General features: G+C 36.7%; 1 protein-coding gene across 1 annotated transcript in view; it reads left to right on the top strand.

The window, feature by feature from the left end:
* Positions 1-10,608, top strand: part of LOC126413204 (zinc finger C3H1 domain-containing protein-like) — a 525,925-nt gene extending 515,317 nt beyond the window's left edge. Inside the window, exon 20 of the mRNA XM_050083100.1 lies at positions 7,232-10,608. Coding sequence (XP_049939057.1) covers positions 7,232-7,344 — 113 coding nt within the window. The 3' untranslated portion in view covers positions 7,345-10,608. The remainder of the gene's footprint in view (positions 1-7,231) is intronic.
* Positions 10,609-13,751: the final 3,143 nt, after the last annotated feature.

The raw sequence follows: 13,751 nt of genomic DNA, 5'->3' as shown, positions 1-13,751 counted from the left end.
GTAGACAATTGTCATCTTCACAGCAATAACAACCCGTTCATTATTCACACTTAATTCAGAGTTTTTGGTCAAGCACAATATATCTGTGGTTTGTCAGCTTCCATATGGCTTTTCTCTAACCTGAAAAAGACTCTGAAAGGGACCAGATTTGAAAACAGGGGAAACATTATTCAGAATTTGACAGAGCAGCTGCACACATTACCATATTGGGTTTTCCAGTGATGCTTCCAGCAGTGGCAGCAGCATTGGGAGAGGTGTGTAGAATCTGTAGGATACTACTTTGCACGCGACTGGTGTCAAATTATTTTATCTGATTAAAGATTGATTTTATAAATAAAAGTCAGATACATTTTGAACAGCCCTTGGACATGCCACATTTGCATGGAATGCAGTACATACCTGACTTTTGGAGACCTCGACTGTCTTTAACATTATAGGAGCAAAATATGCAGCCTACTCTGTTTCATTAGGAGCCCACTGACCTTCCTGGGTATGGGGTAGCATAAGATGGCTGAGTGATTCTTGGGTTCTGTACCTCCATCTCAGTTTCAACCTCTTTCTCACATGTTCTTGAGTTTGACAGTAATACCAGCTCAATTTGGCAGTCAAAGTACCCATTCCTTCAGAACATTATTCATAGATGTTGCAATTCTTCAACAAAACTCTCCTTGTCTGAAAGTGTGAGAGCTCAATGGACCAGAGCCTTCAGCACCAAATTTCTTTGTGATTGATGATCATGGCTCAAGATGTGCAGATAGTGTTTAGTGTGGAAAGGTTTGGGTTAGTACTCAGACCAGATATTACTACTCAGACCAGATATTATTTCAGGGACCTAAAGTTTCAGTCACCCCCTGTCCTTTATGCATTTGTTCCTTTCAGTTTTTCAGGAGTATCAAGGTACTACCACCGTTTATATTGATGGATATGCTTTTACATCTTCCACTGGCCAGGAAGAAATTTTTTGGGTTAAATATGTAGTGTTTATATGGCAGAACTGATAACCATTAACAGAACCCTGTATCTTATTAAACAGACGTTCCTCAACTGTATTTTAATTTGTAGTGACTCAGAGAGTAGTCTCTAGGCTATTGATCAACGTTTTTCTTGTCACCCTGTAATACGAGTATCTGCTATTCATGATCCTCTCTTTGACATTAGTCTCATCGGCTGCTCATTTGTCTTTCTCTATTCTGTAAATCTAGTACATGAGTAGTAACTGTACAGATGTAGTAGCCATAAAACACAGAGATAGACAAGTGAGCTCAGAAGTAACTGTATACATCAGGTCTGGTGGTCTAGCGGTGTAACACATGCCTGGAAACCAAAAGATTGCAGTATCAGATTGTGGTCTGCATTTTAACGTAGCCTTCACCTCTCAGTGATGTGAGGAGTCACTAGAAAGATCACGTGGTTCGGGTTCCACGATAAACTGTAGATCCCCTTTCCTTGGTAGGATTACTGGAATAGGTTAGGGATGTGCAAGTTGCCAAAGTTCGTTCAGTTGAAAGCCTTACACCAGGCCACTGAGCCAAATGAAATTACTAATATGAGTAATTGTCCAGAATAACTGTGTGACTCAGGCTGCATCCATGAAGCAAACAAAGTTCTGTTTTTAATAAACTGTAGTGAAATCAGCAATTCAGTTGCCAGGTAGCAAATCACCAATAGACCTGTATCCAAGATAAAATGAGTTTGCTGGTAGAAAGTATTAATACCAACCGGAAATAATTAGTGAAGCTGAGATCTTTCCTGATGTGTGTTTCATATGAACTATCTCTCTTTCTGCATAGTATCTATGTGGTGGCTCAAAAGAGAAGCGAATCTGCTTTCCACAGATTTCATAAAGTACATTCAATTTTAAATGTGATTTTACCTCCGGTGTTATGCACTAAGAGGGAACTTCTTCCACAGATATACAGAAAAGTATGTGATATCTATTTTAATAGAAAACACCCAGCTAGCACACTGTTTACTACAACTTCTTAAGAATATTGTGCTGCTACTGCCACAACATAGGTTATATTTCTAGTCAGATCTCTTGAATCCAATTTTTTATTTACTTACATGAAAAATAACAAGAAGCTATACTGTTGTCTGGTAAAGAAGGTTGTAGTTGACCTGACATAAGTAAAATGAGATTCTCAACTCTAGATTAATTACATCCACTGTCACAGCAAACCCAAAAATCCTGTGCTCATTTCTCTGCAAATAATTTTTTTTCAAAATAGCAGGCTGCAATCTGAATAATGGACAAAATATTTTATACCTCTAAATCAAAGAACATTACACATTTTTAGTTGCTGATGCCACATAATTAAACTGTCTCTGATTCTCTTCTCTCTTTCTCAAGTTTTCATCGGTAGCAGCCAGATGATACTCAAGCCGTGTATTTGGATCATCTATTTTTCAATAGTGTTCAGTTCCACTGGCACAAAAAAAACACTAATAAAGTTGCCACTCCCTTAATTCTTACCTAGCCTATAAAATAAAACATTTAATGTAAATTGTACTTTTTTATGTGCTGAGAAGACATCTGCATCTCTTTTAGAGAAATACATGTAGATTACAACTGAACTTATAAACCCTCAACAGAAAATGCCTATATTTAGAAATGATACCATATAGTGTCTGAAGTCATGTGAGTGTCACAGAGGACAATCTGCCTGACTGTTCAGCTAGAGGAATGATTACTCATCCAATATTCACTTTGATGATCCTGGGTACAGATTTGCAGTTTCTGACAGTGTCCCTACTCACTCAGAGATGGATCAGCATCTGGTGGACTATGCTCCCTCAAACTCCACACTATAAACAATGCCATGGCTGCAAGGCATTCCTTCTCTTTTTCCCCCTAGGTAGACTCTACCATCGTATGTCAACTCCACACCAGTCATGTCAGATTAATTCATAGTTTCATCGTAGATGTAATGAGCCACCTCCACATTGTGGAGGCAGTAGATATCCTGACAGAATGCCCCCCCCCCCCCCCCCCTTCTTTCTGGCTCTCCATACTAAGCACAGTCTTCCATATTGTTTGCCTCTAGTGCTGGGAGACAGTGTAAGAACAGTTGAACCGATTCTTTATTCCCTCCAAAAAGTGGTTTTGGTTCTCAGATCTGACACTTCAAACTGCTTTTGTGGCAGAGTGACTGTTTAGCTGAATTTTTGGTTCTGTGTAGCCTTACCGCATCTTTTTCTCACCCTGTGTAGTTCCTATACCCCTATCACTGACTTTTTAATTATCTTTATTGCTTGCTTGTAAGCAATCTCTGCTTCTTGGTTTGGGTTTGAAGTTTTGACCACAGGGTACCCTGTCTGTTTGCTGGGCACATTACAGAAACTTCATAGCAGTCAACACTACAGTGTCCCAGAATGGCACTGTATTGGTACATTTTGTGGAACCTGTCTTCATTCATCTTGCATGTAGGGAAGTCCAAGGCAGTGCCCTTACTGCTGAAAGTCAATACTGGGAATGATTTTCTAACAGAAGTTATCCATCATGGTGGCTGTTTGCATCTGTTGATTGGCAGGAAATTGTTTTGTTACAACCAAGAAGTGAAGGACCTGGGAGGCATCATGCACATCCAAGTTTAATGATGAAATGCTAGTACATTTTTCAGAGAATTCCATTACAAGCACATGTGTTGTTACACATGCAGTGAAAGCATCATAGAGTAGTGTATGTCGACTGCAACACCAGAAGCATTTTCTTCTGTATCGTCCAAGATGGGTCCATAGTTTGAGGTAGGTCAACTTTGCTCCATGATTAAAAAAATCCTAACACCTTGATCATATTCTATTTCCAAGTGCAGTTTTCTGTAAATGTCTTGTCTGGCATTTTAAACAATCATCTCATTGGGCCATATCTCCTAACTCATTAGTTCATTGGATACATTAGCTATCTGTTCCTGCAAATGTTTCACTTGAGCTTTTGGAACATGTGCCCATAGATAGACTTATTTGGTAGAATTAAAGATACCTGTCACATCATTTGAAACATGGCAGATATTTGAAAGTGTACAACAGACTATGGTATGCTGATGTTATGTGCACATTGAGGTTGGTAGGCATAAGTTTGAACAGCTTTTTTGAACAGTATAATTGTTGTTATGATCAATACGACTAATTTAAACCTGGTATTTAAGTCTTATTTTTGTATTACTGTAACATAAGATGTAAGTAACTTTAAAGTACTTTAATGTTAGTGGTCATCAGCACCATCATAATCATCATCATCGTCATCTTCTTTTTCTTCTTCTTCTTGCACATTTTCCAGCCTCTGGCTGGGTCTGCTAAAAACATAATCCTCTCCATCATTTCCTGTTTTCCCTCCATCTTTCTCTCTCCACTCTGTCTCAGTCGTCTCCCCTCTTCACCATCCATTGCTTCACTCCAGTGACTCATCTATTTCTTGATCTTTCCCTAAGTCTCTTGCCTGCTGTTGCCATTCCACAGTCCTGTCGCAGTATCCTGCCAAAGCCAATTCTTTTAATGTGTCTATATTGTCTTAATCTTATCTTTTGTATGGCCTCTTGCATGATCCTTTCATTCACTATTTCTCTCGCTCTCTCATTTGTTACTCTATCTGTTCTAGTAAGTCCTATTGAAATTTAATCTCACAAGCCTGTAACCTACTCACCCACTTTTCCTTCATTACCCAAGTTTCTGATGCAAGAATAATATACTAGGTATAAGATTTACTTATTTTTTGGTGAAACATCTGTGCTCCAGGCTCTGTACGAAATCATGAGCTTGCTTCCACCTTATGTTTATCTCCTGATAATTGCTGCCACTGTCTTTGTTATACTCCCCAGGTACTTTTAATGTTCCACTTTCTTTAGTACTTGCCCTCAGGTACTCATACCTGTTGCTTTCATATTATCATCTCTTGTTCATGCTGCCATCACTGTTGTTTAATCTATAATGGTGATGAAAAATTGAGGAGGCAGTAAACTCACTTTGCTTCAGTTAATTTTTCTGTTTAAACAAGCCTGTCTTCTCTCCACTTATTTTTAGACAACTCACACTTCTGTGGTACATTTTCTTTATTATTCTCATACTCAGTCTTCCAGTTTCCCTTTTCTGAACCGTTTCCCAGATCTTGCTCCTTTTCACACTATCATACACCTTCTCGACATCCAGGACCACATTTACTAAATTCTCTTGGAGCTGCCATACACTAAAATCTAGATCCACTGTCGACCTTCCTGGTCTAAACCCATACTGTTTCTCTCCTTCCTCTTCCTACTATGTTTTGTACTTTCTTTTTCAGAATCTTCTCAGATACCTTGGCAGCATGGCACATCAAAGTGCACAAGAGCAATATGAAAAGGATAGATTACTACTCACTACATACCAGAGATGCCCATCAAAAAAGACTGCTTGATATTGTTAGCTATTATACTAAGTCCTTCATCAGACAGAGAGAAAATCCACACACATTTATAAATCACCAACCTGTGTACATTTGTGGGAAAAAGTGTGAACACAAGGGTGTCAAAACAAAAACAATTTAACTAACAGACAGGTGCACTGCAGCTTTTAAATAGTTAGTCTTTGATATTCATTGCAAGTTTCCCATTAAATTCATTAGTTTGTTTCACTTCCTCACTTCCATATTTTTTGGATTAAGAGAAGAACAGTGCAACCCGTCTTTTCTCCTGTCAATAAAAACTGTCATTGTAAATTGATAGAGGTGATAATGTTGGCACATTATACCTTGACACAGAGAAATAGCTTTGGTATCAGTTCACTTATGAATTCTACCATTATATTTTTTTCTTCTCTGTGCATTTTGATTCAGTAATTTAAGTGATGGAAAAGTTAAATGTGTGTGTGTGTGTGTGTGTGTGTGTGTGAAAAGCAAGATGAAACATATCTCTAATTGATAAATTTAGTAAATGTGGCAGAAGTCTTCTGAACAATGAATAGTGTGTAGGAAGGGTCAGTATTTAGTAACTTAGGTCTGTGGACACTAAATTAACCTTGCAAATTAGGAAGACAAGGAGCAGAGAAGTGGAAAGCTGTCAAACACAAGGATAGATTTCTCAGTCTTTATGTGAACAATAAGGGGCACAAAAAAAGAAGGAGAAGATTACCGTAGAAAAAAATGAGAAACAGATAAACACAATTAAAAACACAAAAGGAAAAAGGAAGTAGCTCGAGAAAGGAAAATGGAAGGAAAACAGTAAATTATGAATGTAAGTGTTTTTAGAGGAGATGCTGGTGTAAATTGCAGTACTTAAGTGCATTCTAAACAGTTTAATGGATATTAATTGAAGTATTGTGAGAAATCTCCATAGACAATTTTGATGAATTGGACTGAGAAATGCAGGTACGTGACGGAGAAAATTTACATTTATAAAGTTTGAATTGTCGGATGGAGAATCCAGATGACCTGAGGAGCGAAACATACAGTTACACCCATATCATCAACTGCACAATGTCCTACTTGCTGCGTACATTGTTCATTTGCACCCATTCCTCCTTATCAAGGACCTGAAAGTGCCACCCCAGTAATCTGTATAAAGAGAAATAACAGTTGCAGGGACAGAGGGATATTAACCTGCCTCCCTTTGGATTGGGAGGGATGGAGGACTCCAGGGTAATGCTTTTTATCTTCCTCATTTTTCCTCCTCATGCCTTTTCTTTTTACCTTCCTGATAAAGAACTCTTATTGCTCAGAATTCATTGTATACACTTCAATATTGCTCTTTGTCTGATCAACATCCCAAATGCCACCATGCAGAAATCTGCTCATCACAAAAGGAGTACTTGTATGTTACGACATGTCAGTTTATTTTAACTGAAACATCCAAGAACTAAGTGTTTCATTTGATATGACCACAAAACAATTAATTCAAATCATGAAGAACTGAAATTGGTATCTAGTTCCTAGAAGGCCCTAATGCAGAAAGAAACAGATGGCTCGTAAACAGTATTTACTGGGGAAAAGCCATCTAGTACAGCCGATGAGAGCATATAAGGATTGTCTTTCTTTAAGTGAAACATGAGATATAATCTTTTGCTCTTCTTTCATATTGTGTTAATTATGTTATGGTTAAAAAATATAGAACTCCTCATCAAAACCAACACTTTGGTGTAACAAATAGACCAATAAACTGGGAGTACACTAAATGTCTGAAATACAAAGAAAATCATTATCTGTGTCATATGCTACTAAATTGTGTATTTTCTTTATCTGTTCTAATATATATTTTGTTGTTTACAGTAAAAGCTCTTGCAACCCTGCCATTAAAAACTGAGTCAAGTTTTGATGAAGATGACTTGTCTCCAGTCCAGCCTCTTCCGCTATTTCAACAGCGAGAGAATTATTTCTCTTAGTGGATGATTAACATTCCATACTTTCAACAGATACAGACTATCTTTTTATGTCTTCCTTAAACTGGCCCCACAAACAACTTGTCTGATACATATTCATCCTTTAGTGGTGGCCTTTCGTGTCGTGTTGTGAAATATACTGGGACATTATTCATAATTTAATCACAAGGAAATACAGTGGACATTCCATGAATATTTAACAAGTGCTTTTAAAGTGTGAATAGTAGGTGCCACACCTAAAAATGTATATGTGAGGCCAAAGAAACATAAAGCAAGCAAGTGAGTCAGTGTTTTACTACTGTATAAATATGGAGGATATTGAATTTCTTCTCCTTACACAAAAGTACAGCTAAATATTTCCTTAATGCATTTGTTTTTGTTATATAGACCTGATATTTTCATTTGTGTTGTGCAATTTGCTGCATAAAACATTACTTTCTTTGATTTTGTTGCCTATTAACAAATCCCAAAATAAAGTGCCAATGATTTTCATTAATGATAAGTATAGGCAACAGCCATGCATCTGTATGCCTCCAGCAAGTAGCCTAGTCGGCCAGTGACAGTTCCAGAATTATGTCTGTATATGGTTTAGAGTGTTAAACAGGGTTGATTTAGAGTGTTAAACAGGGTTTTCATGTAGGGATATAAAAACTGAGAGTTCTGAAAATTTCATGTACTATAGATCTGAGCACATGATGAAGTTCTCACAACAGGCTGTTATGGTACATTAGTTGTATATGATAAAAATGCACTTTTTAGAAATACTTTTCATTTATATTTGCTGTCATAAAATTTACTGACTATGATAGAATTCTAAGTTAATGACAATTGCAATTATTACTCAGCAGTCATAGCAATATTCAATAATATTGTCTTTGCAGTTAATGGCCAGTTTATTCGGAAACTGTAAGAACCAGAAACTACTGAAGGTTAGACGTTAAAGAGACCTACATTTATTGAACTACCAGAGTGGCAGGTGCAATTAACTGTTTTCTGCAGATCATATATTCTTGCTATTCAAGAGTTGTTTAAGAGTGCATCATAGTAATGACTTGTCAAAAACACTGATTTTCATTACCTAGGCCTCTCACATTGGTCTGAACTGTTTCATGTTAAAACTGTAACAAACCAACCAGTGTCTGACAGCATCTTTCACACCAAAAACAAGTTATGTACTTTCAAAGGTTCTTGCTATTTTTGTTGTGACTTACATCAAACTTTGGTTTCAAATATTATTTCTTTTAAAGTAAAATTCAAAGCCAAGAGCATGTTTGCAAAAGTTTGTATCAAGAAAGGAAAGTGTAGCAGACTTCAGTATTTTGCTCCTCGGGTAAGGTTTCAGTCAGTTAGCTGAATATCTTCTCTCCTTAAATTAATTGTGCTACTTGAAACAAGAAGAGTATTCTATTTTTGTTAAAAAAAAGCCTGCAACAATTTTTTTTTCTTTGTTACCACGTACCAGATTGACATTCATGTCATTCTAGAGGATTAAACTGCAAGTATTGAAATTTTTAGCATTGTCTTGTTTGTGGTCTAATGTTAAGCATCCAAATACAAGATATCCTATAACATTATTTAGAAATAGAAATTTTTGTGGTACACTATTTGCAACAGTTGTTATCCATTTTCTATGGTAACCTGACTTATTCAGAGGTAAAAGAATGTGAACAGAAAGTGTGGAATAAAAGTTGAAACAAATGCAGTATTTGTGGGAACCTTTCAAATTACAAAACTAAATTTTGGATGAATTTGAAATAGTATCTGAGAGCTCTATTTCAATTGTTTGTTACATAGTTTTAAATTCAGTCTTTCATTTATATGGAAAAATAAGCATTATCAACAAGAGTGAAAGTCTGATGACAGTTTTGAAATATATAATGTGTATTGTGTGCTTATAAGTAAAGACAATTCAGGACATTTGAATATCTTGCCAAACTTTTTAGTATATGCACCTGCCAGTCTCTGGTAAGTAATGTTTATACATAAGGCTTTGTGAAACCTATGAATGGGGCATTTAACATGCAGGGTATGGCTGGATAGCAATTAAAATTGGCAGAAGAAATTGAGAGATTCAATATAATTATTACTTTTTCATATTCATAAGTTATAACCATAATGAATAATTTCTGTCACATTCATAATTTTCCTACATACATTATTGATGGAAAAGTTGATGAAGGTTTCCAATTTGCATTAAACTGATAGCATGATTATGAAATATATAAATGTATATTTTAGAACCATTACATAGGTCTAAAACAGCCTTATTATAGAAGAAGATTGCTCAATGAACATAATACTTCAACTGTGCTCAGAAATTTGATGAAATTCATAAATGTCTTTGATGAAAATATTGCATATGTACTGTTTGAGCCCAAAGAACAAATGTTCTCTTACTTGTAGGAAGAACTGCTTCAGAAAACTCAACTCCAGTACAGTTTTGACTTTTTAAATATGCATACTTGGTAATTTTCTTAAGCCCTGAAACTGCTTCTCTCATGTAGTTAACAAGTTAGTGTTTTCTTGGTTAAGATTTCCTTTTATTTACCTGTTTATACTCTTCAATCTGCTCAAAATGTACAGCATACTTAATTATTGTACAATAACTTCCATTATATATTTATACATTTATATGCCCAAAGCTTTTAAGAAATGTGTGAAATAAAAATGAGAGTAACTGGGTGGAATGGCATTAGATAATCCTGCAGCACATACTACAGTATTGAAAAAACAGTGCAAATCGTGCGAGCTCACAAAGACCACAGTAACATGGTCAGATTCCTTTCGGCCTATGGTACCGAAGATACTTTTTGTAACTAACTACTATGTTTGTTTAAGTGTTGTATAAATTAATGTACTGTGCATATTACTGTATTTAAATTTTATATTAACTTGTTCATATATAAATAGAAGTAAAATAAATTTGTTAATAATTCCATAACCATATATGAAATGAGGAATACATAGATTTTCTCTTACTGTTTTTAAATTTCCTCTGTATGTGTGCATGTATATGTAAATATAGATATACATATATATTTTTTATAGACTAGACTTTCTGTTTGTGAAATGATTTATGAGCAGTTAAAGCTGACTAATCACTGATACTCTTGTTCTCCAGAATTTTATGCATGAGAGACATTAAAATTGTTAATAAACAAGTCTCAGATAGCCACTGCTGACAGTTACTGTAATTTCCATGTGTTATTGATAGAAAAATGAAATGGAGAGAATATTTTTTCATTAAAACACAAAAATTTTCCACAAGTTTATTTCTTTTAACTGACCTTCCAAAAAGTAACAATTTTCTTATTTTGAAGGACAGATAATGTGTTCAATGGTATGTGTATAGATATTTGAAACTGATCCCTTTCCCTACAATTCTGCTAAAATAAATAAATACTTTTATGCTATCCAGCTGATGCCACGTAATACAGGGTGTGGTGTGGGAACTTCGTTATTTGAAACATGCAGCACACAGTGGCTATTGCTCATTGTTGCATGGGTTTCAGCACAACCAAAAGTGCAGTGATTATTATTATTATTATTATTATTCTCGTGTCAGAAACATACAGGTACATGTACATACATTTTATACAGTTATGATTAAATTGCTGTTGACCAAAACTTGGCCACTTCCAGTGCATTTTCTGTTACTCATTGAAGGTTGTCATGCTCATTGAAGTTCGTCATCTGTCCAGGAGATTGGACACAATCAAGACTGAAGCATGTGCCATACTGTCTGTTCTTCTCCAGAGTCACACCGAATATCATTTGGATCAGTGTATCCCTATTTTGCCAGGTTAACTTCCACTCCAGATCTCAGTCTATTCAGAGACTTCCAAGTTGTCAATTCGCTGTCATGGCCTGGAGGTAAAGCTTCTCTTTTCCAACCATAGGGAAGGTAGGTCGTAGCCCTCCATAGTTCTAACCTAGCTTTTTAAGCATTGGTTCTCAGTTACTTTGATGTCCTAAGCAAACCCTTCGTTGACTTCAATCATTGCGGATGTGGTTCATGCCCATACAGAGGATGAGTAATTTCCTGTTCCACTGCCATTCTTTCCTTGTTTGCAACTATCTCTCTTCAAACAGGTGGTGGTGCTATTCAACTGGAGTGGATTTCAAGCAATCTGTTATAATTCTGGAGGTTTTGTTGAGAGCTACATCCACTTGTCTGGCATGAGTTGAATTATACCAAACAGGACACGCATACTCTGCCATAGAATAGCATAGTGCCATTACAGATGTTCAGATTGTTTCAGGTTGACTACCCTGCTGTGATCCAGACAGTTTTCGTAGGAGATTGTTACTGGTGGAGACTTTTGATTTGCATTTCATGCAGTGCTTTTTGAAAGTGAGAGATCTGTCAAGTGTCACTCCTAATTATTTTGGAGTCTCTTAGCGTTCCAGTTCAACCCCCGACCATACTATTTTCAACTAGCAAGTGGCCTCCTTGTTTCTAAAATGAAAAGCACACACTTGAGTCTTTGAAGGGTACGGTTTAAGCTGGTTTGTACTGTAGTAACTGGACAGATCTTCAAGGGAATTGTGAGGTTTTTCTCCACTGATTTAAAATCTGTGCTCTGGGTGGCTAGAGTGAAGTCATCAGCATGTAAGAAGCTCCTTGTGCTTGGGGTTATACGTTGGTCATTCGTCTATGTATTAAACAGAACTGGAGTCAAAACACTTCCTTGCAGGAGGCCATTCTACTGTAGTCTCCATCGACTACGCTGCCCTTGAAAGTTGATGAAGAACCGACGATTCTGCAGAAGGGAGGCGATGAGTCTGGTTAGACCTAAATCTTTGCTCAAATTGTAGACCATAGTAGCTGGTGATTGACCATATCATACGCCACTTATAAGTTGACAAATGCCACTCCTGTCACCTTCTGAGCTTCAAATCCATCTTCTATTGTCCACTACAGCTTTTACCTGGACGAAATCCCGATTGCTGTGGTATAAGTGAGTGGTTAATTGATTCAAAATCAGTCTTTCCATCAATTTGTAAAGATGACAAAATAGTGCAACTGGCCTAAAATTCTATGGATCATTCCCTTCTTTTCCAGATTTCAGCAAAGCAATCACATGACTCTTCCACCACATCTATGAAATTTGGTTTCTGCGTACACAGTTATCGAAAAGTTGGAGAATCCATTTCTTTGTATTTAAGCCGAAGTGATTGATTTACTCAGTTCGTATATCATCAAAGCCAGCTGATTTTCCATTTTTACTTTGTTTTATAGCCTTCCGTAGTTCTTCCATGCTGAATGATGATGAAAGGTCATTACTCTCCTCTTGCTCTTCTCTTTGCAATGTCAGTTTTTGTAATTTGTGTGTTGGCTTCCTATTCATCAGTAACTGATGTGCTATTTGATTGGCAGTGATATTACGATGTGTAATGCTTTTAAGTCGGATCATTGTTCAGGCATCTTGGAAGTCTCCAAGCTTTATGGCTGTCTCTCTTCAGATCCAAGTTTTCTATATTTTTTATTCACTTATCCCATTTTGTCTCCCTTATAGAGGAAACAAGCTTGTTCCCTGCTTCCACAGTTGCTTCACTGAAAGGGTTTTCTTCAAATATGTAGTGGTACTTTGCTAGTAGGATGGCTTGGTCTGGAGTAAGCCCAGGGATATAAGATGTTTGACAGCTGTGAGGAATAGACATTCTCGAACATCTCTTTACAGCTGCCGTGAAGGTGTCATAGCATTCAGGTACTGGTTCTATGTAAGATACTTTAATGTCCAGCAATTCTACAAATCTTTCTTGACTAATCAGCCTTCTTAAATTAAACCTTCTCTGAAACAATACCTTCTGGGGTCTTATAGCAGCAAATAATTGACACATTATTGGTCTATGCTGCGAGTTGGGTATTAGAGAGCAGACAGAATTTACACATTGTTGGCTGGTACTGGTGCTACCAAAAATTAGGCCAGGATTGTAAGCTCACCTCCACCTGCCACTGTAAAAAGTTCCAGGCAGTTCTGCATCATTGATTAAAATCAGGTGACTTGCTTCTTCCCACACTTGAACTGCTGTCCCATTCTCATCTTCATGATCATAGCCCCAAATGGTACTATGGCTGCTGAAATCACCGATCACAATCTGCACATGTGTATTTAGAAAATTGGATGGTTTGTTAAGAGTGAATTCAGCACCAGCTGGTTTATAAAGCAATGTAATGGTGCAATTAACTGTTTCTAGAGTAAGAATTTCAATGTTGTTTTCCTCTGTGAATGCTGTTGATAAGATCTGGATATCTGGATGAACAAAGATGGCACTTCTATATTTATCATGTGGTCTTTCGATGGGGAGATGCATTCTGTCTATTTTTGGTCTGCACATGTCACAACTTCTGTCTCCTGTATGCACAGTATATGGCACTGGTGCTGACTGCATAGTTCTCATAGCAG

Source organism: Schistocerca serialis, chromosome 7, assembly GCF_023864345.2.
Source record: "Schistocerca serialis cubense isolate TAMUIC-IGC-003099 chromosome 7, iqSchSeri2.2, whole genome shotgun sequence".
NCBI classification, from domain to species: Eukaryota; Metazoa; Arthropoda; class Insecta; order Orthoptera; family Acrididae; genus Schistocerca; species Schistocerca serialis.
This window is presented reverse-complemented; position numbering and strand designations above follow the sequence as displayed.